Here is a 26,772-nt window from a genome sequence, read left to right as displayed (position 1 = left end):
GCTGGTCCAAGATGGCATGGGGTGGAAGGTGCAGGCCAGAGTGCACACATTTTCTTGCATGGTTGACATGGAGCCAGTAAGCTGATGATCCTGGCTGTGGAAGAAAGGTCACTATTGCAGTTCCTGCTCTTCAAAGAAGAGAAATTTTTTTTTTTTTTTTTGAAGGAGATGCCCCAAGGCCACCACCCTGGTGCCTGTCCAGAAATGTGTTATTCTGAGGGAGGAGGGGGGGGTACTGTAGGCAAGGACTTGAGGGGAGGGCTCGGGGCAGTTCCAGAACAGCCTGAGGAGCAAGGTAGATGGGAGTCCCAGAATCTATAAGTGGCCGGGCCAGGGCCTCATGCGCGGTCTCTGGCCATGCTGCCACTTGTAGTGCTGCTGCTGCTGCTGGTCCTGCTGGCTGGCGCCCGCCTGCTGTGGAACCAGTGGAAGCTCAGGAGCCTCCACCTCCCCCCTCTAGTCCCTGGCTTTCTGCACCTGCGACAGCCTGACCTCCCCATCTATCTGCTTACCCTGACTCAGAAGCTCGGGCCTATTTACAGACTGCGCCTTGGGCTGCAAGGTGAGCACCCGCTCCCTGCCCGGCCCCACCACAGTGGGCACGTGGGGTCCTCTCCCTGCTGATGTCCTGCTTTGCCTTTCCCCCAGATGTGGTGGTGCTGAACTCTAAGAGGACCATCGAGGAAGCCATGGTCAAGAAGCGGGAGGACTTTGCTGGCAGACCCCAAAACCCATCTTGTAAGGGGTGGGGTTTTTCTGGAAGGAAGAAGCAGGAGCTGGGGGTTGGCAGGGAAGGTCAGGCCCTGGGCTTCCTTGGTCAATTTGACCCCTCCTCTCCCCCACCCACCCAATGGCAGACAGGATGATGCCACACTACTCTGAGGACCTCGCGCTGGGGGACTACTCCCTGCTCTGGAAGGCCCACAAGAAGCTCACCCGCTCAGCCCTGCTGCTGGCTATGCGCAGCTCCGCGGAGCCCCTGGTGGAGAAGCTGACCCAGGAGTTCTGCGAGGTGAGGCTGGAGCCCCATGGTCACCGGGGTCGGCCCCACCTCCCCTGTCAGTCCTCAGCCTGTTTAACTCATGCTCTGTCCCCATAGCGCATGCGAGCCCAGGCGGGCGCCCCTGTGACCATCCAGAAGGAATTCTCTCTCCTTACCTGCAGCGTCATCTGTTACCTCACCTTTGGAGACAAGGTCAAGGCTCTCTTGCCCTCACCTATGCTTGGGTACAATTTTTAGCCCCTCCCTGACCCTGATCCAGAACTGAAATGAGTCCCTCTGTTTTTGCAGGAGAATACGTTATCACATGCCTTTTACAACAGTGTTCAGGACTTGATGGAAACCTGGGACCACTGGTCTGTCCAAATTTTGGATATCTTTCCTATTCTCAGGGTGAGGCGGTAGAGCCCAGAAAGGCCTGGGACCTGGGAGAAAGGGTGGGATTGGGGGAGCAGATTTTCTTCCCAGCTGCTCCAACTCTGCTACTCTGCCCAGTTCTTCCCCAACCCAGGCCTCTGGAGGCTGAAGCAGGCCGTGGAGAAAAGGGACCGCCTTGTAGAGAAGCAGCTGATGCAGCACAAGGTGGGGACCGGGCTCCCCTGAGCCCACCGCCAGGGATGCTACTGCCCCAGAGCTGGGCATGTTCCTGGGTCTGCTGCAGCCCCAGCCCTCTCCCCAAGTGGGGCTCTCAGCTGGTTCCTCCCCCCGCCCCAGGAGAGCATGGTGGCAGGCCTGTGGAGGGACTTGATGGACTACATGCTGCAGGGGATAGGGGAGCTGCGAGAGGAGAAGGGCCCTGGACACCTCCATGAAGGGCACGTGCACATGTCTGTGGTGGACCTTTTCATCGGTGGCACGGAGACCACAGCGATCACTCTCTCCTGGGCTGTGGTGTTCTTGCTTCATCACCCTGAGGTGTGCACTGGGGGCAGGCAACAGGCTCCTTCCTGGCAGCCTGGCCAGGGCCATAGAGACCCAGTTCACTCAGCCCAATGCAGGGTGTTGGCCCAGGGGGAGTATCTCCCAGTGGGCACCAAGGCTGCTGCAGTGTGTGCCAGGGAGTGGCCGGAGGCTGGGAGCTGCGGGTCTGCTAGCAGGACTCAGACTCAGACGCCGGACTTGTCCGCATTTCCCAGATTCAGCAGCGGCTGCAGGAGGAGGTGGATCGAGAGCTGGGCCCCAGCGCCTCAGGCTCCCGAATTCCATACAAGGACCGTGCACGGCTGCCCTTGCTCAATGCCACCATCGCTGAGGTGCTGCGCCTGCGGCCTGTGGTGCCCTTGGCCTTGCCACACCGTGCTACACGGTCCAGCAGGTGACACCAGAGAGGTAGGGATGAGTGGTTCTGAAAGGGGGTCTTGGCAGGTATCTAACTCTACTCTACCCTTAGCATCCTTGGCTATGACATCCCCAAAGGCACAGTCATCATCCCCAACCTCCAAGGTGCCCACCTGGACGAGACTGTCTGGGAGCAGCCACATGAGTTCCGGCCAGGTGAGCGGCGGGGCCGGGTGTCAGTGGTGCAGGGGAGGCTGAGGCTGTGAAGCTGGCTGACCCCCAGATCTGTTCTCCCACCTCACAGATCGCTTTCTGGACCGTGACCCAAATCCCAGTTCTCTGGCCTTCGGCTGTGGGTCCCGCATATGCCTGGGGGAGCCGCTGGCGCGCTTGGAACTCTATGTAGTGCTGGTGAAACTGCTCCAGGCCTTCACGCTGCTGCCGCCCGAGGGCGCCCTGCCCTCCCTGCAGCCCCAGCCCCACTTAGGCACCAACCTCAAGATCCAGCCTTTCCAGGTGCGGCTGCAGCCCAGGGGGTAGAGGGGCTTGGACCCGGGGGAGCACCGGTGACAGCGCAGGACACACACCTTCCTCAGTTTCTCCTTTTATTGCTCCCACACAAACCCCTCCCCTCCCCCCTGTAAACATAGTGCTGTGAGATCGTGGAGAAGGCTCCAGTGGCTGGGTGTTGAAGGTGACCCCTGGCTCTTCTCTGGGCGCCACCCCTCAGTGCGCGGCAGTCATATGGGGGCGCGGGAGCCGCGAGCAGCGCTCAGTCTCCCTGGGCTGGAGGCTGGTAGTTTCTTGGTCTCAACTTCATTTCCGTGAAGGGCACAGAGAACTCAAAGCCCTTCCAGTAGTACCAGCTCACTCCCTGGGAAGGGTGTCGTGGAGAGAGTGTCAGAGCCAGACCTGCTCTCTGCTCCCCCCACCCTGCTCCCTCCATAGCCCTCGACTGCAGAGGACAGAGGCTTAGCCGGGAGCTGTCCCTTTCCATCCAATAAATTGTCTCCTCCGCGACATACCTTGGTGAGACTGGCATGAGTGTCCCGTTTCACAGACGAGGCCCCCAGGCACCGCGGGGCCCAGGACCTTGTCCCTTCACACTGCGTACCCTACCCAGGCGGGTGAGCCCCAGCCACCCCAGCTCTGTGCTGCTTCCAGGCCCCTCACCTGGTGGTCCACTGTGCTCCCGTAGAGCCCGTTGAGGTTGGCATAGTGGCAGTTCTTGTACCACCAGGCCCCGCGGTAAGAGACAGCGCAGGAGATGAGCAAGTTATTGGGGTCTCGGTCACGGGCGGAAAAGACACTGCCGCTGTGGTAGCTCATGGAGTCCCCTGGGTGAAGAGTGGACGGAGCATGAGGGCCCCCCCAGCCTTGCCAGGCGCCCCCGCCCCCCGCCGCCCTCTCGCCCCAGCCCTCACCTGCAGTGCCATGGTAGCCCTCCACGTGGAGGCGGTAGAACTCAGTGGCCGAATCTACTCGGAAGGAGTCATACTGGGCAAACACGGCCTCGTCCCCAGCCCGCAGGTCTACGCGCATGGAGTAGTCTCCGGCTTTGGTCAGGCTGTGCAGGGCCTCGTTGCCTGGGGTGGGAAGCATGTTCCCATCAGGGTCCCAGTGTCCACAGGCCTCCCGGCCCTTCCCTGGTCTCCCAATCCCTGAGGCACTGACCCAGCCAGAACTCCCTGGAGACGTTCCCAAAACCGTGGGCATAGTCCTCCCAGTCCCTCCAGAAGTCTGTCTGTCCATCCATGCGGCGCTGGAACACCTAGGAAGCAGGTGGGGGGCCCTCAGTCTAGGTCACCGGAGCAGCAGCCCCTGCCCTGTGCAGGGCCCCGGGCTTCTGGCGGCCACGCACCAGCCAGCCACCCCCATCGGTCTCCATGTCGCAGAACACGTTCAGGGGCCTCTCGCGGTTGCCGTTGAGGAAGACGGTGGTGGCCCTGCTGGTGCCGGCCCCGTTCTGCATCTCCTCCCCGCAGTCCCGGGGGAAGGGGACCTGCAGTCCACCTGGGGAGAGGAGATTGAAGGGCTTGTCCTTGTTCCAACCCCTAGACCCTCTTCCCCTCAGCCCCGAGCGCAGGTCCGGGGTGCGAGTACCGGTGGTGAAGGAGGTGGACACGGGCGGTGTGAAGCTCTCGCCCCACATGGCCCTCAGCCACGCGTTGTAGGGGGTGGAGGGAAAGAGACCCAGGAGCTCGTGAGAGGTGACGCCTCCAGGGAGCAGGATCTCCTGTGGGACAATGAGGGGCGATCAGGAGCGAGGCCGAGGTGGAGACTGCACCGCCTAGAAGGGAATGCAGGGAGGGGAGCTGGCCATGGGTGATTGCAGGGGTGGGGGCACCTGTGTCTGCTCGCCAGGGGTGCTAAAGCTGAGCAGGTAGCCAGTTGGTGGATCTTGGGGCTCAGTCCAAGTGAGCAGGGCTGTGCGGGGGGTCACTCTCTTGGCCTCCAAGTTCCCGGGGGGCTCCAATCCTGGAAGGGGGAGGAAGAAAGAGAAGATGGAGATGCAGCCCATCTTGGCTCCCAAGCACTTCCTCTCCCCTCTGCTGCACCCCCAATCCCAGCCCCACATGCCTCATAGGCTTTACCTGTGGTGAAGGTGATGCTGGCTGGGGAGGTGAAGTTAGGGCCCCGAACGCCCGTCACCGTGGCAGTGTAGTTAGTTTTTTGCTCGAGGCCAGTCACCAGGTAGTCCACAGCGCTGCCAGGGGCTGAGCCCTGCACAGAGGGGGCTGGGTGTGGAGGTGGGGAGGTCAGTGTCTGCCCCATCCCCTGCTGGATTCCAGCTTGCCCTCTCCTCTCCCCACCCTGGACAAGTTCCCTCCAGAAACCTCAGCCCAGCTCACCCTCTGGGGCTGTCACCCGGACATCATATTCGTCCACCGGGATGTGTGGGGGTGTCCAATGCAGCACGACGGATGCATTCGTCAAGTTCAGCGCATGCAAATTGGTGGGGCCGTCAGAAACTGGGAGAAGGGAGGGGTTCAGAACTGACCCACGATGCCCACCCCTAACCCTTCCAAGCTGCCAGGCCTCTCCTCTGAAGGGAGCCTCCACTAACCCTTTCCCACCTCACTCTCTCCCCACTCCCGCCCATGCCCTTATTTCCTCCCCCACCTTCTGCCTGAGCCCTGATCCAGCTCACCGGTGTTGAGGAAGCCTGTGAGAGGCTCGCTCTCCTCAAAGCCACGGACAGAGACCACGGTCACCTCATACCGAGTGCCTGGAACCAGCCCCTCGAGTTTCTGGGTCTGGGCCCCACCATCCACCTGCACGCTCTGTGGCTCCCCTGAAACATTAGGTTTGGGAGTTCGCCCAGGGAAGCAAGAGGGACGTAGGGGTGGGGTGGGGGAAGTGGCAGAGGGAGCAGAGAAATGAGAGCATTGAGGACATGAGCAAAAGGGTGTCACCTCCATCCGCCAGCTGGTAGGAAACTTTGAAGCTGTCCACTCTAGATGGTGGAGGCGCCCAGTGGACCTTGGCTGAGGTCTCCCCAACTTCACTGAAATTGAGGTCACGGGGACTCTCCAGAACTGCGGGAAGCAGTGCCAAGGAATGCTGGTGAGGGCACTGGGCAAGGAGGTTCCTGTCCCAGAGTTCCAAGTCCTCCCTGCACCCCCGCAACTCCAGACAGCTCACCACCACCCCTTTCCTCTAGACCTGGAAACAGAAGTCACTCGATAATGCCTCGGAGCCGTCCAAGCACCACACCCACCCTATGAAGCACAGAGACCTCCCATTTTGGGCCAGCTAGAATGTGCCCAGTGTGGGACCCACCTGGGCTGAGGGTGCGGGCAGTGCCCTGGATGCTGTCCGCCTTGTGAGGCCCGCGCAGTCCATACAGCATCAGGCTGTAAAGGGTCCCCGGGCTCAGGTCCCGGAGCACAGCCCAGTGCTGTGTCCCTGGCACCTTCAGGTCCCGGTACAGCTGGGGACGTGGGTATGGCTCCAGAGTGCTTGGTAATGGGATCCCAAAACGCAGCAGGAAGGAGTCGAAGGCCCCGGGTGGGGCCTCCCAGCTGAGCCTCATGGAGCTGGTGGTCACGTCAGTCACGGACAGCTGGGACAGGTGCGGCCCCAGCTCCCCTGGGGTTAGGCCGGCAGGAGCAGGCCCTGCACAGAATGGGTGGGCAACAGAGACACACTGGCTCAGTGACCTGGGGCAGCCCCCTCTGCTACCCCACCCTTGTCCCAATTTCTTCCTCTGTAAAATGGGGATAATGAGGAGCTGGGGTAATGATGACGTGCTAGTGCACCCCTTCTCCCACCACAGACCCTCCTTGTGTTCTTTCCCTACAGTCATCAGTCATCAGTTCTGGGCACCCCCTTTCATCTTCTCAGTCACAGACTACAGGTAGGAGAGGCCGAGATGCAGGGCTCTGGCTGGCAGTACCTGTGGTGCCCTCAGCTGAGATGGGTCCCAGCCGCTTTCCTTCCTGGAGACCGTAGAGAAGGAACTTGTAGGAGGTGCTGGGCTCCAGGCCTGATACGAGGACCTTGTCTTGGTCGCCACCCACGAGCAAGGCCTGGGGCTGCTTATCTGTGTCCCAATACTGGACCACGAAGGAGTCAAAGGGACCCTGGGCCACGGTCCATGAGAGACGCAGGGATTCCGGGGCCACGTCACTCACTGCCAGCACCCCTAGACGGGGCCCTCCAGAAGATTCGGGGGCCTCTGTGGCAGAGTCAGGGGGGGCTGGCGTAACTTCTGGAGCTGCACAGGAGAAACCCAAGAGAGAAGCTGGGTTGGGGGGTGCAGTGGGGCCCTCCCCATCCATCTCACTTTCCAAAGAGGGAGTCCTAAGGCTGGGTAGGCATCCCTGAGGCTAAGGTAGGGACTTTATGAGTTCTGGTTACGTAAAGAAGAGAGAGACCAATGGTGGCTCAGGGGTTAAAGTCTCAGCACTATCAAGCTATTGCCAGCCACTATTGCCAGCCACTATCAAACTATTGCAGCATTAGTTTGATCCAGCAAGGGTGGTGACCCACATGGCGCAGCAGACCTCTCCTGTGTCGCCCACTGCTCCCCTCAGCAGTGCATTTCAGTAGATCCACCTATTCTGCTCCCCACCCTGTCTCTGGTGAATCCTCTCACCCCCCACACCTCTGGCCAGCTCTCGTATGCATAAATAAATAAAAATAAATCTTAAAAAAAAAAAAAAGAATGGGACCAAGGCTCTTCTAGCATCTTCTTTCTCTTGATCTGCTGCCATACCCCTGGTTTTGAATGGACTCCTGCTATCCTGGGCCTCTGTGAGCGCCAACACTGTGGCTTTATTGCCCCTGTGGGGCATCTGTGCTGTGTCTGGGTCAGTTGCTTGCTTCCCCTCCTTGACCCAATGTCCTGTAGCACCCCAACTCCAGATGACCGCACAGGCTGCCACCCCACCCCCCACCCCCGCCAGGGACACCTGCCCTAGGCACTGAGCACTCCTGGAACTCACAGTATGTGGTCCTCCCTCCCTAGGAAGGCTGAGGATGGAGCTGTCCAGTGAACACCAAAGGCGACTCACGCCAGCCAGCTCGGCCCACCTGCCCAGCCAGGTGCTCCAAAGAGGTGCTGGCCCCATCAGTGCAGCCTCTTCTATTGGTTTCTGTGCCCCTTACACTTTGTTTTCCAGTAATTTTCCATTTGAGAAAATGCTCCTGACTCATCCATGGGAAGGAAGTTGCCCTAATCTGGGGAAAGCTTCCCTGCAGGCATAGGACCCCAGGAGAGCAAGCGCCTGGCTGGGTAGGAGACTGCGGACTGATGCCAGAGCCTTTCCGCGTTGCCTGTCCTGGTTCCTGCTTTTGACCAAGCCCCTGGCCCCCGCTGGAGCTGGCTCTGCTGCACAACTCCTCCTCCTGCGCCTGGGCAGGGGTTCCTCACGCCCCACCCACTCCTGCCAGTCTCTTCCCCTTTATTCCAAAGGCACGAGCCTCCTGCTTACCTGTCATTCCCAGAGCAGAGATGGGGCCCAAGCGCTGTCCTCGGAGTTGCCCGTAGAGCAAGAAGTTGTAAGTCCTGCTGGGTACCAGGCCCTCTATGGTGACCTCCCGCTGGTCTGCAGCCAGAGGCACTGCCTGGAGCTGCCCTTCTGCATCCTGGTACTGGACCACGAAGGATTCAAAGGGGCCCTGGACCACTGTCCATGAGAGGCGCAAAGAGTGTGGGGTCTCATCCGTCACTGTCAGCTTCCCCAGCTCCTTCTTCAGGGGAGCTGTGGGGAGAGTTGGGGAAGGAACTCTGTCAAGAGCTGCCTGTATGTCAGCCCTGGCCACTTCTGGGGAATGAGAGGATCTGGAAAGGGTCCCTGAAGTGTGGCCACTTGGACAGTGACCTGAGGAGACAGATGATCCTGCTCCAGTCTGCCCTGTGGGAAGAAGGGTGAGTGGCCTGGTCTGCTCCCCACCCCAGGTCCCTGCCTAAATTCCCTCCTGCCACTACTCCCTCTACTCCTGTTGGGATCACGGTGCATTAAATGCACAAAAGATCCCTTGTGAGAGGGCTAGCTGGGGGTGCAGAGCAGGGCCTCAGTTTCCCCTAGTGCCCTGAGCAGTGATGTGGCTGGAATGAAGAAAGGCTGCCAGGGAGTATCCAGGTTGTCAGGAAGACACTGCCAAACAGTAAGTCCTGGGCAGCCAGCTAAGCTCAGGGACTCCCATCACCTGGCCATGACCTTCCCTTGCTCACCATCAGCCTGGGCCTCCTGCCCTTACTCCCCAGCCCTGCGCCATCACCACTGGGCCAGAGCCACCACAGGGGAGCAAGGGCAGAGCAGAGCGGGGAAAACTTGCCTAGGTAGGGTGGGTGTTGACTGATGGGGATCCATGAAACCAGCACCCAGCCCCATAATGAGGGTTTGGGGAAGAGAACTATAGAGGCTGAGGGCCCCAGGCCCCAACTGGCACTGTGCCCATCCTTGTCTGGCCAAGATGACTCACATTCTTGGGAGTGGGGTAAGGGTCAGTGACCCCCTCCACCCCTTCCTTGGGGGGCTGAGTCATGGGCACAATAACACCAGATTTTTCCATAGTCCTTGTGCAGCCAAACCCTCCAATATTTTCCACCTCTTGCCTCAGAGTTGGACAGAGGGAAGAGGATATGAACATTTATTGAGTGCCAGAAGATATTATTCATAACCATTATGCAGGTGTGGAAACTGAGGTCCAAGAGAAAGAAGTGGCTTGCCCATGGCCATAGCTGGAATTTGAACACAGGCCTGACTCCCAAGTCTGGATTCTTTTTATGGCACAGGAAGTCAATGAAAGAAGGAAAATATACAAATGAAAAACGCAGAACAGTGCCCTCCTCGTGGTAGGGACTTGATAAATGCTTGCCTTTGGTGCATGTGGAGACAGTAGAAGAAACTTCAAGAGAAGATCATGGGGTCGGCTCTGGGGGCTCGGAAAGAGGCAGCTCTGGAACAGTGGGGACTCACCTGTGCAGCCCTCAGCGGAGGCGGGGCCCAGCCGCTTCTTGCCTGCCAGCCCGTAGAGCAGGAACTTGTATTTCTTATTGGGCTCCAGGCCCGGGATGGTCACCTTGCGCTGGTCCGCGGCCACAGGCACCACCTGGGTCTGCCCGGCCCTGTCCTTGAACTGGATCACGAAGGAGTCGAATTCACCCTCAGGGACCGTCCAGGAGAGGCCCACGGAGTCTGGGGTCACCTCTGTCACGGTCAGCTCCCCCAGTCGGGGAGAAGTCTTCCTGTCTGGGACTGGAAAGGAGAGAGGTGCATGGAGAGGGACAGAGGGGAACAGAACTTCCCGAAACGCTGGGCTCTGAGAGCTGGCAGAGCACAGCAGCCTACAGGCCAGGAAAAGTGGGGCGGTGGGGGAGAAGGAGGCACAGAGGAGTAGGGATCAAAGAGGATCTAGGGAAGAAAGCAAATATCCCTCAGATGTAGGGGTGCAGGGACAAGGAAGGAAATGGAAAAGGCAGCTCAGGGCTTGGATTTCAGTAAATAGTGTCTCAGTGTGGAGAACAAACTCCAACCGTTGCCATACAGGGGCGAAGGAGACAGGCAGCTCCGGGCCCAGGGCGGTCCCCGGCACCCACTCACAGGTCTTTGCTTCTGCAGACACTGGGCCGTGTCTTTTCTCATCCTGGAGTCCGAAGAGGAGGAACTTGTACTTGCGGGCCGGATCTAGACCTGAGATCGTGACTTCCCGGAGGTCTCCACCCACGGGCACTGCCTGGAGCTGCCCCTGCGCATCCTTGTATTGGACCAGGAAGGAGTCGAAGGGACCCTGGGCCACCGTCCATGAGAGGAGTGCTGAGTCCGAGGTCACGGCTGCCACAGCGAGCTCCCCCAGGCGGGGAATCACGGGAGCCTCTGTGGCAGGGCAGATGGAACAGAGCAGAGCCAGGGGTCAATGGCAGGACCCTGGGCTGGAGAGGAAGTGCTTTCCCTGGCCTGTGGAATGAATGACTGGGAGGAAACTCTTCTGAAGTACTCACTGCCCCAGGTGTTAGGGGAGCAATTCACAAATAGCACTAATCCTCACACAACATAGGAAGCAGTTGCCATTATTATCATCCCCTTTCTGCAGAGATCCATGGCCCAGAGAAGTTAAAAATTGTCATAAAATTGGGCCACCCTGGTGGCACAAGGGGTTAAGATTTGACCTATGAAGCTATCTGCAGCCACTGCAGCATGAGTTCCATCCCAGCCAGCCAGGTAGCTACCCACATGGTGCAGCAGACCTCTCCTGACTCGCCTGCTGCTCCCCTCAGCAGGGAGCTTCAGTCAATCTGCCTGTTCAACTCCCCACTCTGTCTCTGGTGAATCCTCTCACCATCCCTGCACCTCTGGCCTGTACCCCAGTTCTTGTATGCATAAATAAATACATCTTAAAAAAAAAAAAAAAGAATAGTCATAAAATCAATGATCAGTCCCTCCAGGCAGGATTCAACCCAGAGAACCTGGCTCTGAAGTCATACTCAGCCACCAAGTGGCCATTTAGGGAGCCTGAGGAAGTCTCATCTGAACTACTGAGCACCTTGCAGGTTCTGGATCAGGAGGGGGAAGAAGGCTAAGGTCACGAGGCATTGGTCACAGACCTCCCTGTCTCTGGACACGTCTCCATCACCTCACTCATTCCAGGATGAGTCACTTGCCATAGGAGGAAAGGGAGGCCCACAGGCACATTAGTGAGGCATGCTGAGATCCAGAAAAGGATATGGGGAGTAAATGCGGGAAAATTGGGGATCAACTTTTCCCCTCACTCACCGGTCGTGCCCACGGTGGACACGGGGCCCACTCGCCGGCCCTCGTGCAGGCCATACAGGTTCATCTTGTACTTGCGCCCCGGCTCCAGGCCCTGCACCGTGACCTCGCTCTCATCGCCTCCAACATGCACCACCTGCGGCCCGTCCCTGCCCTTGTACTGGATGGTGAAGGAGTCAAAGTGGCCCTGGGGGACGGTCCAGGACAGGGTCAGCGAGTCTGGGGAGGCGTCTTTCACAGTCAGCAACCCCAGGACAGGCTCCTCGGGGGCCTCCGGGGTCTCTGGGATGGCTTCTGTGGGGACCTCTTCATCAGGAGCTAAGAAGGAGAGACACAGAGAGGGTGAGGCAGGGTCCACAGGAGGGCCCTGGAGCCCTGGGACAAGGACGGAGAAGCCATGCGGGGACCCAGTGCGGATACCAGCTCAGTTTACCCAGGTCCTGCTCTGCCCAGGACAACCAGGAGGAGGCTCAGCCCACAGCAGAGGGGCCCGCAGCACCCACTCAGCAACCACAGAGAGAGGGTGATCCTCCCGCTGGGCCCCACCCTGGGGCTTCCTCTGTCCACTCACCTGTCACCCCAATGGTGGAGATGGGGCCCACGCGCTTGCCATTGTGGAAGCCGTACAGGTTCATCTTGTACTTGTGGTCTGGCTCCAGGCCTGAGATGGTGGCCGTGTCCTCGTGGCCTGGCACGCGCACCACCTTGGGCTGGCCGTCCCCGTTCTTGTACTGGATCAGGAAGTGGTCAAACTGGCCCTCGGGGACGGTCCAGGAGAGTTGCAGGGAGTTGGGGGTGGCATCTGTGATGGCCAGCTCCCCCAGGCGGGGCTTGATGGAAGGCTCAGAGGTCGTGGTGGGTGAGGCTTGGGTGGTCACTATGTCTGGAGCTGGACAGAGACATACAGGGACAGGAGGGGTGTCCTTAGACCTCAGGTCAGCATATAAAGGGGTGTATTATAAAAATGAGATGAGATGCACAGTGTTGCTGTCCACAGTGGTCTCTATGGACAGAACTCATTTATCTTCCTGGCCACTTTCATGCCGGCCTTCCTGTTACCTTTCCCTCATCCACCCTGCCCTCACCCACCACCTCCCGACCCCTGGACCTCTCCCTCTCTCCAGTACCTGCCTCTCCTTTGAGTACTGGTGCCCTTGGGCCACCATGTCCTGGGACTCCCTCCACATGCCTCACTGGCATGTCACTCATTGGCTCATGGCTTTGATCCCAGACAGCTCCGGTTCCCTGCCCCCAACCAGAAACCTGGAGTTTTCCTGGAACTTGTTCCTGTCTCCAGCTGCCCCTGGACTCAGAGTGCCCCCACTCTCTCTCTTAAGCACCTCCTGAGTCTCTGTACTCCCCCAAATCTCCAGCAGCCCCACTGTCCTGGTTGGGGCCACCCTCTCCTCACCTGGGTCCCACCTCCTGACTGGTTACCTGCCCCTCTGCCTCGTAGTTCTTCACCGGGGGCCAGAATGAGCCTTCATGTACACACCCACAGAGTTTGTCTTAGCTGGCAGGCCAACAACCTTCCTTGCCCCCTGGAGAAACACCTGGCTCCTAAGCCACCCTCCCACCCCATCCCCATCTCAAGACGACTCAAGGCATTTCATACAAAAACCACTCATTTTCCAAGTTTCCAGGTCTTTGCACCACCAGTGATATTTATGTGACACTTGGCCCATCTCCAGCCATCACCTATCTAACATCTGCCCAACCTCAGGTCTCAGCTGTCCCATGGGTACCTGTGGGCAGGCTGGCTCAGGCATCACTGCCCAAGCTTGGGTGGCCCGGGGCTCCCCGGGGAGCTCCCCTGGCTCTCTGCTCTGCTTGACTGGCTGGTTCACACCTGTCTTCCCATGACTGGGAGCCCATGAGGATGAAAGCTGTCTCTCAGCCATGCTGAAGGTTTACCCTAGTTAACTCCCACAGAGTGTGGCTCAGGGCACCCCATCTTTGGTGGCATTGGAGTCTTATGTCTGATAATACCCAAGCCATGAGGTTTGAGGTATCTCAGTCAAGGCTCTGTGCTCTGAGCACCTTTGTCAGCCTTTGTGCTCTGAACACCTTTGTCAGCACCTTTGTCAACTAGGCAGAGGTTGAGCTCTGAGGTATTGGGGTGCAAGTATGATTCTCCCCAACAAATTCGAAGAAATTGCCCAACTCTGTTTGGTGAGGCGTTTGGGGACTTGAGGCATGGTCCTGAGACCAGCAGCATCAGCATCAGAGATTCTTGTTAGAAATTCGAATTTTGGGGGCCTCCTTGGTGGCACAGGTGGTTGAGCGCAGCACTGTAAAGCTGTCTGCAGCCTCTGCAACACAGGTTTGATCCCAGCCGGCCAGAGGGATACTCATGTGGCACGGCAGACCTCTCCTGTCGCGCCCACTGCTTCCCTCAGCAGTGTATTTTGTCAGTCTGCCTGTTCTGTTCTCCACTCTATCTCTGGTGAATCCTCTCGCCTTCCCACACATCTGGCCTATACCCTGGTTCTTGTAAAAATAAATAAATCTTAAAAAAAAAAAAAAAAAGAGGGCCTCCCCGGTGGCACAGCGGTTGAGCGCTGGGTTGTGAAGCAGCCCGCAGCCTCTGCAGCACTGGTTCGATCCCCAGCTGCCCCGCTGGGCAAGGGTCCCACATGGCGCGCAGACCTCTCTTGCCGCACCCACTGCTCCCCTCAGCAGTGTACTTCGTCAGTCTGCCTGTTCTGTTCCCCACTCTGGCTCTGGTGAATTCTCTCACCCTCCTGAGCTTCTGACTGTACCCATTGCTTGTATAAATGAATAAAATAAATCTTTAAAAAAAAAAAAGAAAGAAAGAAATTTGAACTCTGAGGGCTCCCTGGTGGCCTAAGGGTTAAGCCTCAGCTCTGTCACCTCAATGGACTGAGTTCAATTCTGGCCAGGGAGCTAACCCACATATGGTGCAGCAGAACTCTCCTCTCTCACCTGCTGCTCCCCTCAGCAGTGTATTTTAGTCAATCCACCTGTTCTACTCCCCACACTGTGCTGGTGAATCCTCTCACCCTCGGCCTATACCCTAGTACTACTACACCAAAAAAAGGAAGGAAGGAAGGAAGGAAGGAAGGAAGGAAGGAAGGAAGGAAGGAAGGAAGGAAGGAAGGAAGGGAAGAAAGAAGGGGCCTCCCTGGTGGCACAAGTGGTTAAGCACAGCACTGTGAAGAAATCTGCAGCCTTTGCAGCACGAGTTTGATTCCAGCCAGCCAGGGGGCAACCCACATGGCGCAGCAGACCTCTCCTGTCTTGCCCGCTGCTCCCCTCAGCAGTGTATTTCAGTTAGTCTGCCTGTTCTGCTCCTCACTCTGTCTCTGGTGGATCCTCTCACCCCCGCACACTGGACTGTATCCCAGCTCTTGTATACATAAATAAATAAATCTTTAAAAAAAGAAAGAAAGAAAGAAAGAAATTTGAACTCTGACCCAGCCCAAACCTGCTGAATCTGAATCTGCCTTCTAAAAAGTTCCCTAAGCTTGTGTCTAATGTGCAAAAGATGAGGTGAGGTGCTGTCCAGAATATTAACATTTCATGGAGAAGGTAGCAGAGGGAGCACCTCCCAAGGTCCAGGGCCTGTCTTCTCACTCACTCACCGGTCATGCCCACAGTGGACACAGGGCCCACTCGCCGGCCCTCATGAAGGCCATACAGGTTCATCTTGTACTTGCGCCCCGGCTCCAGGCCCTGCACCGTGACCTCGCTCTCATCGCCCCCGACACGCACCACCTGCGGCCCGTCCCTGCCCTTGTACTGGATGGTGAAGGAGTCAAAGTGGCCCTTGGGGACGGTCCAGGACAGGGTCAGCGAGTCTGGGGAGGCGTCTGTCACGGTCAGCTCCCCCAGGACGGGCTCCTCGGGGGGCTCCGGGGCCTCTGTGATGGCTTCTGTGGGGACCTCTTCATCTGGAGCTAAGAAGGAGAGATACAGAGAGGGTGAGGCAGGGTCCACAGGAGGGCCCTGGAACCCCAGGACTGTGGGGTTGGGGGTCCTGTTCTCAGAGTCCTGGGGGACTGACGAAAGATTGGGGAAGAGAGGCTTACATGACAACTTGCTTTGCAGGTGATGTCGCTAGGGACAACACAGTGCATTTGGCAAATACATTCCTAAAACTGTAGGACGAGACCTTTGGGTAGCATTTGGTAACTGACTGAGGGAGGGGGCTGATGCAGCCGTCTTCCCCCCATCACATAGCAGCTGGCAGGCACCAGAGACCTCCAGGAGGCAATGCGGACACATGTGTCAGGAGCCAAAATAATGTTTATGTCTTTTGACCCAATAATCCCATTTCTGGGCAGCCATCCTAAGAAAATTATTAAAAAGCAGGAAAAAGTTATGTCATGAGAGTTGTTTGTGGGATTATTCATGACAGCAAAATGTGTTGGGGACCCAAATGACCCCTAGGAGATGATTAATTTCATTACGGCGCTCTCACCATGAGGCATCAAGTAACCACTGAAATGATGATTTACACAGGTCATCCAGCTCTGGACAGTGCTCATAATGGGGCTGGTGTACAAAAAAGGTTAAGAGCCAAGAGTTCTGTGAGCAGTCAGCAGCTTTAAAGCTTGACCGCCTGGGAGATGCAAGGGAGAGCCCAGGCCACGGCTGCTGTTAGGAAAAGCAGTGACTGGGTCAGAGGTGGTCTGATGAGAGAGTGCCCCTGCCCCCCAACCCCTTTAAAACTTTCTATCATGCTGCTCTAGTCTTTTTACCAGAAAAATCCGACTTTAAAAGAAATCATGCACTATAAAAATGAATGATCTGGTTGAGGGTGGTGAGTGGGGACTTGGGACCCAAACTACCCTGTCTACTTTGTATAAGTTTGTGAGTCACATGAAAATGGGTAAAAAACAACCCGGAATTCAGATGAGAACTCACAGCTCACCCCGGGCTGTGAACTGTTCCAGCGGCCACTGTCTGTGACCCCTGTTCTCCCCTCCTGCCACACTCCTGTGAACACATGGAAGCAGGCCCTCCCCAGGTCCCAGGGGCTGAGGGGGAACATTTCTCTGCCTGGAGTGTCTCCAGGAAAGGAGACAGTCTTCATGCTGTCACAGAGGCGTCCGCTCCCCGCCCCCCGAAAGGCTCTCCCAGGGGCTGATTCTTCCCATGCAGAGAAACTCTCGTGTACATACCCAGCAGGCAGAAGAATCTGGCTGCCAGTGACTTAAAAGCTAGTGTGACTGTGCTTTTGGAATCTAATTTACCTTGTGTTTCCCCCTCATTTCTCAGGGACTAGAAATTGTAACTTTTTTTTTATAATCAGAAAGAAAATAAGTTGCAAGAGTGATTAGGGGGCGGGGTGACCACAGCAGCACAATAGAAGAGAAGGCATTATATTTAAAATTTCCCCGATTATAAAAAGAATGCTTGTCGTTGAAGAAAATCTTGAGAACACAGAATAGAATAAACCAGAAAAAAAAAAGTGCTGGAACATTCTATTCTGTCCCACAAATCACACGCCCCGTGGGATGTGTTTCCTTCCAGTTTTCTTGGCGTGCATGTGATTTTCAAATGGTTGTGATTAGCATCCTTAGAAAAATTTTGGGCTCCTCTTTCAATGTAATATTATAAAATGATTGTCTTACATTAAAACATTTCATGAGGGCATAATATCTCATCTTATAGTTGTCTCCTAATTATGTAATCATTCCAATGTGGTTGGATGTTGGGTTCTTTCCTTTTTCTTTTTTGTTATAAAAAAGAAAGCTATGATTAAGAGAGAAAATAAAATTCTGGGAAATTTAGGCTTAACCTGGGTCTGGCACATTTCAGCCTCAGAGATGGCCAGTAGGTGACCTCAGAAGGAGGCCGTGCTAGTGTGGACCATGAGGCTGCAAAGGCCAAACCACTAGGACAGGTCCCACACAGGGACACACAGGGAGGGGAGTCAAGGCCTGGACCCTCGGGGTGGGTGGAAAAGCAAAATAGTCAACCAGGTTACCCATGAGGAAAGGATAGTTCTCCCCCTAGAACCACTGAACCCTGTGTTCACTCACCGGTCGTGCCCACAGTGGACACGGGGCCCACTCGCCCGCCCTCGTGCAGGCCATACAGGTTCATCTTGTACTTGCGCCCCGGCTCCAGGCCCTGCACCGTGACTTCGCTCTCATCGCCTCCAACCTGCACTACCTGCGGCCCGTCCCTGCCCTTGTACTGGACAGTGAAGGAGTCAAAGTGGCCCTGGGGGACGGTCCAGGACAGGGTCAGCGAGTCTGGGGAGGCGTCTGTCACGGTCAGCTCCCCCAGGACGGGCTCCTCGGGGGGCTCCGGGGCCTCTGTGATGGCTTCTGTGGGGACCTTTTCATCTGGAGCTAAGAAGGAGAGACACGGAGAGGGTGAGGCAGGGTCCACAGGAGGGCCCTAGAGTCCCGGGACAAGGATGGAGAAGCCATGGCCATGGTGGGCCCTGAAGGCAGTGCACAGAAGCCCTTCCTCGGGCTGAGTGGTCCTGCTCAGCTGACACCTCACAGACAGGCCTGGAGCCTCTGGGGCCCTGTGGAGACCCAGTACAGATACCAGCTCAGCTGACCCAGGCCCCTCTCTGCCCAGGAGGACCAGGAGGAGGCTCAGCCCACAGCAGAGGGGTCCAAGCCACCCACTCAGCCACCACAGAGAGAGGGTGATCCTCCTGCTGGGCCCCACCCTGGGGCTTCCTCTGTCCACTCACCCGTCACCCCAATGGTGGAGATGGGGCCCACGCGCCTGCCATTGTGGAAGCCGTACAGGTTCATCTTGTACTTGTGGTCCGGCTCCAGGCCTGAGATGGTGGCCGTGTCCTCGTGGCCTGGCACGCGCACCACCTTGGGCTGGCCGTCCCCGTTCTTGTACTGGATCAGGAAGTGGTCAAACTGGCCCTCGGGGATGGTCCAGGAGAGTTGCAGGGAGTTGGGGGTGGCATCTGTGATGGCCAGCTCCCCCAGGCGGGGCTTGATGGGAGGCTCAGGGGTCGTGGTGGGAGAGTCTGTTGGGGCTGGAGTCGTTTCATCCTCTGTTTCTCGGGCTGGATAAAGAGACAAAGAGAATGCAAGGACAGGGGCTCTCTTCTGACAGGGGCTCTGAGATGTCTCCCAGACACACCAGTATCCATAGTGGAAGCCAGTACCCCATGGTTAAGACATTTCCTGGGCCTCCCTGGTGGCCTAGGGGTTCAGTCTCAGCACTATCGCCATGACAACCTGAATTGGATCCCAGACCAGGGAGCTGACCCACACGGCGCAGCAGACCTCTCTCCTGTCTGACCCGCTGCTCCCCTCAGCACTGATTTTCAGTGCCTGTCCTGCTCCCCCTCTGTCTCTGTTGAATCCTCTCACCCCTGCACCTCTGGCCTGCATCTCAGTTTTCTATGCAAAAATAAATAAATAAAATCTTAAAATACTGACGTGTCTAAGTAAAAATGGACTCTGGCACTTAAAAAACAAAAAAAAAGACATCTTTTCCCTGGTTTAAATGTTCTGTGACCAGGAGACAGAGCACACTCTGGTTGCACCCGATGGCAGGGTGGCCTCCATGCACCGTGTGTGTGCACCAAAGCCTTGGGGTTTGCAGAGCAATTTGTTTAGTGGGGCAGGATCAGCCTCACCCAGCACAGCAGGCACAACCCCGTGGCAGGAACTTCTGCTCAGGCTTGGGAACGCTGCCTGTTGGGTATTTTCCTTCATACCTCTAGTTAGGAGACTGCTCTGAGCTCTCTTAGAGACCAGTTATGTTCCATTTAGGGACCAGTTAGGTTCTCTGAGGGCTCAGAGATAACACAGAGGTGAACTTGGCACCCAGGTCATCCCCAGGCCTTGTATTTGTTCTCCCACGAATGGGGTGATCATCCACTGCCCCAAGACTGGCTGCTCGGCCACATATGTCACTTGCTTGGTTTTCCATGATTTCTTTCCCCTATGCACGTCTTTAGGATTTTTTTTTTTAAAGATTTATTTAGGGGCCTCCCTGTTGGCGCAGGCAGTTGAACGCCGCACTGTGAAACTGTCCGCAGTCTCTGCAGCTCTGGTTCGATCCCCGCTGGTCAGAGAGAATCCCACGTGGTGCAGCAGACCTCTCCTGACTCGCCCGCTGCTCCCCTCAGCAGTGTATTTCAGTCTGCCTGTTGTGTCCCCCGCTCTGTCTCTGGTGAATCCTCTCACCCTCCCCCCACCTCTGGCCTGTACCCCAGCTCTTGTATGCATAAATAAATAAATCTATGCATAGATTTATTTATAAATCTATTTATTTATTTATTTATGCGTACAAGAGCTGGGGTACAGGCCAGAGGTGGGGGGAGGGTGAGAGGATTCACCAGAGACAGAGTGGGAAACAGAACAAGAACAGGCAAACTGAAGTACACTGCTGAGGGGAGCAGCAGGCGAGTCAGGAAAGGTCTGCTGTGCCATGAGGGTTGCTCCCTGGCAGGCTGGGGGATGGAACTTTTTGTGCTGGAGAGGCTGCAGACCGCTTCACAGTGTGGTACTTAACCCTTTGCGCCACCAGGGGGGCCCAGTTCTTTAGGATTTTATCCTGCCTCAAGAATTGAATTACAGGGGGCCCCCCTGGTGGCACAGGGGTTAAAGTCTCAGTGCTATCAAGCTATAGCCAACCACTATGGCATGAGTTCTATCCCCCACATGGCACAGCAGACCTCTCCTGCCTTGCCTGCTGTTCCCCTCAGCAGTGAATTTCAGTTGATTCGCCCGTTCTGCTCCCCACTCTGTCTCTGGTGAATCCACTTACTTCCTGGACCTCTGGCCTGTAGCCCAGTTCTTGTATGCATAAATAAATAAATCTTTTTTAAAAGAGTTGAATTACAAAATTATATTCATATGTCTGTTCTGTTTGGGAACTGGGTTAAGCATCTAGAGAGTGACAACTTAAAAAGGGCTTAACAAAAGCAACACAACAGCTTGTTAGGGAGTAATTAATGGAGGGAAAGAACCACATGAAGCTTTGCAGATGAACAACAACTGAAATAACGGTGTTCATGTTAGCGGGACTCGGTGTTGATTTAGCATAAATGGGTACCAATGCGGGGAACATGTCCAATTTCTCCCTCTGAAATCAGCGACAACCATGTAAATTCATACAAAGGGTTTTCAGGAAGCTTGCTCAGTAGGGGAAGCCTGTAGTTACCAGTCATTGTGTGTGAGCTGAATCACACCCGTGCCATGCTGTGTGGAAGGAACTTCCTACAGTGAGGACAAGCGGGGGCTGCATTAGTCTGAGTGGCCACACGGCTCACCCGGGCCGAGGCTGGGATCAAACTCAGACCTCCCTTCCCCTGTTAGTTCCCTGGTGCTCTGCCTTTTCTAGGATGCAAGAAGCTCACATGTAAAGGACATCATGGCTGGCGTGACAGCAAAGACCTGGCATGAGGCACCAGCTCCCAGGAGCTTGGCAGGCTCAGTCTTAGGGACAGTGGACTGACAATAAAAAGGAAACTGAGTGTAGCTCAAGGGAGGAGCCAGTGTCCCACTGCACAGTCACCCTTTAAAGTGACTGTGGACACCTTGGAACTCTTCCTGTACCCAGATCATGTCTGAAGTGCTAAGTGGACAATGTAGGATAGAAATTTGGGAGTGTTAGGGTCCTAGGTTTCTGGAGGCTCCACTAATGAAACCTTTCCTAAGACCCAAACCTGGAAAGCCTTTAGCCCTCACTCACCAGTGGTGCCCACGGTGGACACAGGGCCCACTCGTCGGCCCTCGTGCAGGCCATACAGGTTCATCTTGTACTTGCGCCTCGGCTCCAGGCCCTGCACCGTGACCTCACTCTCATCGCCTCCAACATGCACCACCTGCGGCCCGTCCCTGCCCTTGTACTGGATGGTGAAGGAGTCAAAGTGGCCCTGGGGGACGGTCCAGGACAGGGTCAGCGAGTCTGGGGAGGCGTCTGTCACGGTCAGCTCCCCCAGGACGGGCTCCTCGGGGGGCTCCGGGGCCTCTGTGATGGCTTCTGTGGGGACCTCTTCATCTGGAGCTAAGAAGGAGAGACACGGAGAGGGTGAGGCAGGGTCCACAGGAGGGCCCTAGAGTCCCGGGACAAGGATGGAGAAGCCATGGCCATGGTGGGCCCTGAAGGCAGTGCACAGAAGCCCTTCCTCGGGCTGAGTGGTCCTGCTCAGCTGACACCTCACAGACAGGCCTGGAGCCTCTGGGGCCCTGTGGGGACCCAGTGCAGACATCAGCTCAGCTCACTCAGACCCCTCCCCACCCAGGAGGACCAGGAGGAGGCTCAGCCCACAGCAGAGGGGTCCGAGCCACCCACTCAGCCACACAGAGAGAGGGTGATCCTCCCACTGGGCCCCACCCTGGGGCTTCCTCCGTCCACTCACCCGTCACCCCGATGGTGGAGATGGGGCCCACGCGCCTGCCATTGTGGAAGCCGTACAGGTTCATCTTGTACTTGTGGTCCGGCTCCAGGCCTGAGATGGTGGCCGTGTCCTCGTGGCCTGGCACACGCACCACCTTGGGCTGGCCGTCCCCGTTCTTGTACTGGATCAGGAAGTGGTCAAACTGGCCCTCGGGGATGGTCCAGGAGAGTTGCAGGGAGTTGGGGGTGGCATCTGTGATGGCCAGTTCCCCCAGGCGGGGCTTGATGGGAGGCTCAGGGGTTGTGGTAGGAGGCTCAGGGGTCGTGGTGGGAGGCTCTGAAGGCTCTTCCTCCTCCCCTGAATACAAACAGGGAGAGAGAAGGGCCTGAAGGAGGGGCAGAAAGTCTCAGGGGACTCTACTCCCTCTGGTCTCTCACAGACACCTAGAAGGAAGCAGAGCTCCTTGCTCACCTGTCAGGGCCTCAATCTGGGCAGGGCCCACACGCTGCTGGCCACGGAAACCATACAGGTTCACTAGGTATCTGTGGTTGGATTCCAGGTCAGAGAGGGTGATGTCGTTCCGGTTGCCCTCCACAGGGATTACTTGCAGCTGCCCAGCCTCATCTGTGTACTGGACCTCAAAGGAATCCATTTCTCCTTCAGTCACCATCCAGGAGAGATGCAGGGTGTGTGGCGTGGCCTCCTCCACAGTCAGTGCCCCCAGGCGGGGCTCGGGTGTTGGAGGGCTTGGGGGCTGAATACTGCCCTCGGTTTCGTCCCCGGCTGCTGGTTCAGAGAGACAGGTAGAGATGGGTGACGGGTCTGTCCCAGCACCAAGTCTCTCCATAGGAGGAAAAGAGGTGAAGTGAAGAGGTCAGCAATAAAATGATCAGCTGTTGATACATGGATGAATTTCAAAGGCATGACACTAAGTGCAAGAAGACAAACACAAGACTATGTATACATAATTCTGCAAAATGAAATGCTGAAACAGCCAGAGCTGTAATGGGTGGAAAGCAATCAGGGAACTGACTGCTAGGTGCACCGGGGAGCTTTTGGGATGTAGGGAAACATTTTATATCTCAGTCATGGTTTCTTTTTTTCTTTTTCTTTTTAAAGATTTATTTATTTGTTTGTTTGTTTGTTTGTTTATACAAGCACTGGGTACAGTCAGAAGTGCGGGAGGGTGAGAGAATTCACCAGAGCCAGAGCGGGGAGCAGAGCAGGCAGACTGACAAAATACACTGCTGAGGGGAGCAATGGGCGGCAGGAGAGGTCTGCGCGCCATGTGGGACCCTCGCCAGTGGCCGGGGATCGAACCGGCGCCGCAGAGGCTGCAGACAGCTTCGCAACCAAGTGCTCAACCGCTGCGCCACCGGGGAGGCCCAGTAATGGTTTCTTGAATTACACATTGGCCAGATCTCTTAGTATGCACGAATTTTACCATACGTAAAATATGTCTGATAAAGCTTATCCCTTCCCCTAAAATAAGGGAGATAAGGCCTAGGAAAGCAGAGGCAGGCAGGAGGGACATGGCTGGCTGTACCCGCACTCACCGGTCACAGCGGTGGCAGAGATGGGACCCACACGCTTGTCCTGGTGCAACCCGTACAGGAGCAGCTTGTACCTGTGGTTGGGGTCCAAACCCGAGATGCTGACCTCTCTGAGGCTGCCCTCCACAGGCACCACCTGGGGCTGCCTGTCCTTGTCCTTGTACTGGACCACAAAGGAGTCAAACTGGCCCTCGGGGACTGTCCACAAGAGGCGCACAGAGTCTGATGTCACATCGGTCACCTGTAGCTCTTCCCCCAGGCGGGGCTTAGTTCCAGCACTGTCCTCTGTACTCTGCTTCTCTGAGATGGGGACACAGAGAGGAAAGGACTGAGCTGTTTTTGGAAGGGTGGGAGACCTTGAAGGGCAGGATGGACAGAGAAAGGTCTGGAGACAGGGCTTTGCAGTGGCTGAGTGTGCAGGGATGGTGCTAAGGCTTGTGCAGGGAGAAGTGGGGCCTGGATCCCAGCTGGAGAAGCTGGAGCCAAATACCAGCCATAATGGCAGCCAACACATGTGGTGCCCTGACAGGGAAATGGAGAGCTTCCCAGGGGGCCTCTGGGAGCAGAGCTGGGCCCTGGGGTACACTCACCGGTGGTGCCATCTGCTGTGAGAGGGCCATGGCGCTTCTTGCCCAGGAGGCCATAGAGGAGGAATCTGTACTTGCGGTCGGCTTCCAGAGGGGTGATGGTGACTGATCGTTCGTGGCCGTCCACGGGCACCACCCGGGGCCCGTCCCGGTCCTTGTACTGGACCACAAAAGAGTCGAAGTGGCCCTCAGGGACTGTCCATGAGAGGTGCAGAGAGTCTGGGGTGGGGTCTGTCACCCACATCTCCCCAAGGCGGGGTGGGGCCCCTGGTCTGGCATCACCTCTGGCAGCTGACAAAGAGGAAAGGTTCTTGTGTTTATTTTTTTCCAAATGACTCCTTGGCTGCCTCCCTCTGGAGTTGGTAAAACCCCAAATATTTCCATTACCCTCCTATCCCTGCCACCATCTCCAAGTGGCCCTGGCCTCTCTCTGCTTAGCTTGTTGAGGAGGGGTCTTCTGTCCCCAGACATCTCTGGGAAAGGAGAGTGCTGGGACTCCCTAGATTCCCGCTGATCTTGTTCCCGCTGCCCCGACTCGTCCACCTGTCAGAGACTATTTCTCTAGCGGGCTGTCGTTTATCACAAGTTGCTCTGGTTACCCATTATTATCAAGGAGTCCCCTTTTCTAATCTAACAGGGGAAATTTCAGGGTCCTGGGGTCTCAGTAGGGGCACGAGACCCTGTAAGGGGGCAGGCAGCGGAGGAGAGCAGGACGTCATAATGGAGGTGACCCCCACGGGACCTGGTAGGGGAGTGGGGGCTGCCTGTGTATGGGAGGGGAATGAAGCAGGGGAGCTCAGACGGGGAAAGAATCTGGTGTCTGCCCAAGAAGCCATCCCAAGGTCTGAGAAGGAGCTGGCCTGCTGCCTTTCTGGACAGCAAGGGCGCTGACGGCATTGTTATTGAGAGAGTTTTCTGGCAACAGGGAGCCCCTGGAGGCAGGGGAGGGCCTGGACCAAACCCCAGGAAAGGGGTACAGCTGGGCTTGGACCAACCGGGCCTGCCTGGGCAGTCAGCCCTGGGCTCCTCTGGTCCCAGTTTCTGAGGCTTCAGGAGGCAGGCAGAGGAGGAAAGGAGACATTTGGGGGGAGGCAAATATGGGACCTGATGGGTCAGTCGGGTAAGGAGCTGGGTGAGAGTCTGAGGGGAGCCTGTGAAACTCTCGGGAGTGATGGCTACTTGGAGCTGAAGACCCGCAAGGCCGGGGGTGGGGGTGGGGGTGGGAGGGCTCCTAGATCCTTTTACCCCTTCTGCCAGCACCCCTCGTTCCCCTTGTTCTACTTTCCAGGAAGGCACCTGAAACAGCACTTCCCCATTCAACAGGAGTAGAAAAGATGACAAGAGAAGAGTCAGCATGGGGAGCAACCCGGGGTGCAGCCCCAGTTCACAGGTCCTGGGGCGGGGTGGGCATGGGCGAGGGGCAGGGTGACTTTTCAAATGAAACACAAGTGGTGGGCAGGGGGAAGACTGTGCAGACCGGCAAGGAGATCAGGCTGAGAGAAGAGGGGCGGGAAGCCTGCAGCCCTAATCTGGGCCGTGAGGGGGTCCTTCTCACCCGTCTTTGCCTCCACGGAAACCGGGCTGCGTCGTTTCCCATCCTGGATCCCAAACAGCAGGAACTTGTACTTCTTATTGGGCTCTAGGCCCGGGACAGTGACCTCGCGCTGGTCCGCGGCCACGGGCACCACCTGGGGCTGCCCAGCCCTGTCCTTGTACTGGACCACGAAGGAGTCAAATTCACCCTCAGGGACCGTCCAGGAGAGGCCCACGGAGTCCGGGGTCACATCTGTCACGGTCAGCTCCCCCAGGCGTGGCTCCTGAGGGGGCTCTGTGGCTGGGGCTGTGGGGAGGGGAGCTGGGGAGACAAGAAACATGACTGAGAGCTCTGGCAGGGACTCCTCCTCCCACAGGGCTCTAGGGCCTCCGGGGGGTGGTGAACTGAGATGAGAAACACATTTTTATTTTCACTGATGTCTACTGAGATGCAGCATTTCCTTCAACAATGAATATAGAAGTACCAGCCTCGGAGGTACCAGCAGTTCTTGTGACTTTGTCACCAACAGGATCCCGGATGTTTTCATGTCACCTTAAGCGTTATGGCAGAAAGTTCAAAATGCCATTTACACTCATCGCTGCTTCTAAGCGTAGGTCAATCATTATAATTGCTGGTAGGTATTTTTATTTAATGAATTAATAAAGAACTCTCTCTAAAATCATACATCAGGGGTCTCCCTGGTGGCGCAAGGAGTTAAGTCTAAGCATTATGATGCTGTCCACAGCCACTGCAGCACGTGTTTGATCCCCAGCCAAGGAACTGAACCACATGGAGCAGCAGACCTCTCCTGTCTCCCTGCTGCTCCCCTCAGCAGTGTATTTCAGCAGATCTACCTGTTCTGCTCCCCACTCTGTCTCTAATGAATCCTCTCACCCCCCCGCCCCCACCCCCCCGCACTGCTGGCCTACACCCTGACTCTTGTATGCATAAATAAATGAATCTTTAAAAAATAAATAAATAAAATCATACATCATTTTGAATTAAAAATATTTTGATAGTTGTTGATCAATATCATCTGTTTCCTTTGTGCTCCTAAGTATTTATTTTATAGATGTTAAAGCACTGCTTTGAGAGGGTTCCATGGGTTTCACCAGACACCAAGTCACAAAAAATGTTGCAAACCTGTGCCCAGGAAGCCCTGAGGCCAGGCAGGAGCCAGGCCAAGAGCAACGGCAGCTTCCGGGAGGGAGGAAGACTGAACGGTCAGAAGGGAAAGCCTGTTGCTCAGGCTAGTGGGCTCAGGCCTCTGAGAAGGGATGTGGGTCCTTTAAC

General features: G+C 56.5%; 2 protein-coding genes across 3 annotated transcripts in view; one reads left to right on the top strand and one right to left on the bottom strand.

Moving 5' to 3' along the window:
• Positions 1 to 29: 29 nt before the first annotated feature.
• CYP21A2 (cytochrome P450 family 21 subfamily A member 2) lies at positions 30 to 2,818 on the top strand (the record flags this gene model as incomplete). 2 transcript variants are annotated; one of them, XM_084228011.1, is made up of 10 exons in its annotated part: positions 30 to 562; positions 649 to 738; positions 858 to 1,012; positions 1,100 to 1,195; positions 1,292 to 1,393; positions 1,496 to 1,582; positions 1,715 to 1,915; positions 2,137 to 2,315; positions 2,391 to 2,494; positions 2,583 to 2,818. In XM_084228011.1, the coding sequence occupies exons 1-10, from the start codon at positions 358 to 360 to the stop codon at positions 2,816 to 2,818; spliced, it is 1,455 nt and encodes a 484-aa protein (XP_084084137.1). In that variant the 5' UTR covers positions 30 to 357. The 2 variants fall into 2 exon arrangements, with proteins under 2 accessions (XP_084084137.1, XP_084084136.1); XM_084228010.1 differs by having other exon boundaries at positions 649 to 745; positions 862 to 1,012.
• Positions 2,819 to 2,919: 101 nt separating this feature from the next.
• The window catches only part of TNXB (tenascin XB), a 49,360-nt gene continuing 25,507 nt past the window's right edge, over positions 2,920 to 26,772 (bottom strand). The window contains exons 14-40 of the mRNA XM_084229089.1: positions 25,501 to 25,800; positions 23,949 to 24,236; positions 23,362 to 23,658; positions 22,277 to 22,627; positions 21,827 to 22,162; positions 21,157 to 21,471; positions 18,182 to 18,502; positions 17,511 to 17,825; positions 15,105 to 15,413; positions 12,071 to 12,388; positions 11,503 to 11,817; positions 10,333 to 10,605; positions 9,709 to 9,987; positions 8,218 to 8,487; positions 6,678 to 6,980; positions 6,062 to 6,397; positions 5,695 to 5,817; positions 5,430 to 5,573; positions 5,131 to 5,250; positions 4,873 to 5,016; positions 4,626 to 4,756; positions 4,382 to 4,514; positions 4,140 to 4,291; positions 3,953 to 4,049; positions 3,703 to 3,864; positions 3,452 to 3,615; positions 2,920 to 3,152 (exon numbers count right to left, since the gene is read on the bottom strand). Coding sequence (XP_084085215.1) covers positions 3,051 to 3,152; positions 3,452 to 3,615; positions 3,703 to 3,864; positions 3,953 to 4,049; positions 4,140 to 4,291; positions 4,382 to 4,514; positions 4,626 to 4,756; positions 4,873 to 5,016; positions 5,131 to 5,250; positions 5,430 to 5,573; positions 5,695 to 5,817; positions 6,062 to 6,397; positions 6,678 to 6,980; positions 8,218 to 8,487; positions 9,709 to 9,987; positions 10,333 to 10,605; positions 11,503 to 11,817; positions 12,071 to 12,388; positions 15,105 to 15,413; positions 17,511 to 17,825; positions 18,182 to 18,502; positions 21,157 to 21,471; positions 21,827 to 22,162; positions 22,277 to 22,627; positions 23,362 to 23,658; positions 23,949 to 24,236; positions 25,501 to 25,800 — 6,398 coding nt within the window. The 3' untranslated portion in view covers positions 2,920 to 3,050. The remainder of the gene's footprint in view (positions 3,153 to 3,451; positions 3,616 to 3,702; positions 3,865 to 3,952; positions 4,050 to 4,139; positions 4,292 to 4,381; positions 4,515 to 4,625; positions 4,757 to 4,872; positions 5,017 to 5,130; positions 5,251 to 5,429; positions 5,574 to 5,694; positions 5,818 to 6,061; positions 6,398 to 6,677; positions 6,981 to 8,217; positions 8,488 to 9,708; positions 9,988 to 10,332; positions 10,606 to 11,502; positions 11,818 to 12,070; positions 12,389 to 15,104; positions 15,414 to 17,510; positions 17,826 to 18,181; positions 18,503 to 21,156; positions 21,472 to 21,826; positions 22,163 to 22,276; positions 22,628 to 23,361; positions 23,659 to 23,948; positions 24,237 to 25,500; positions 25,801 to 26,772) is intronic.

The sequence above is a fragment of the Talpa europaea genome (assembly GCF_964194135.1).
Source record: "Talpa europaea genome assembly, chromosome: 2".
NCBI lineage: Eukaryota > Metazoa > Chordata > Mammalia > Eulipotyphla > Talpidae > Talpa > Talpa europaea.
The sequence above is the reverse complement of the archived record's forward strand: the minus strand, read 5'-3'. Positions and strand labels throughout refer to the sequence as shown.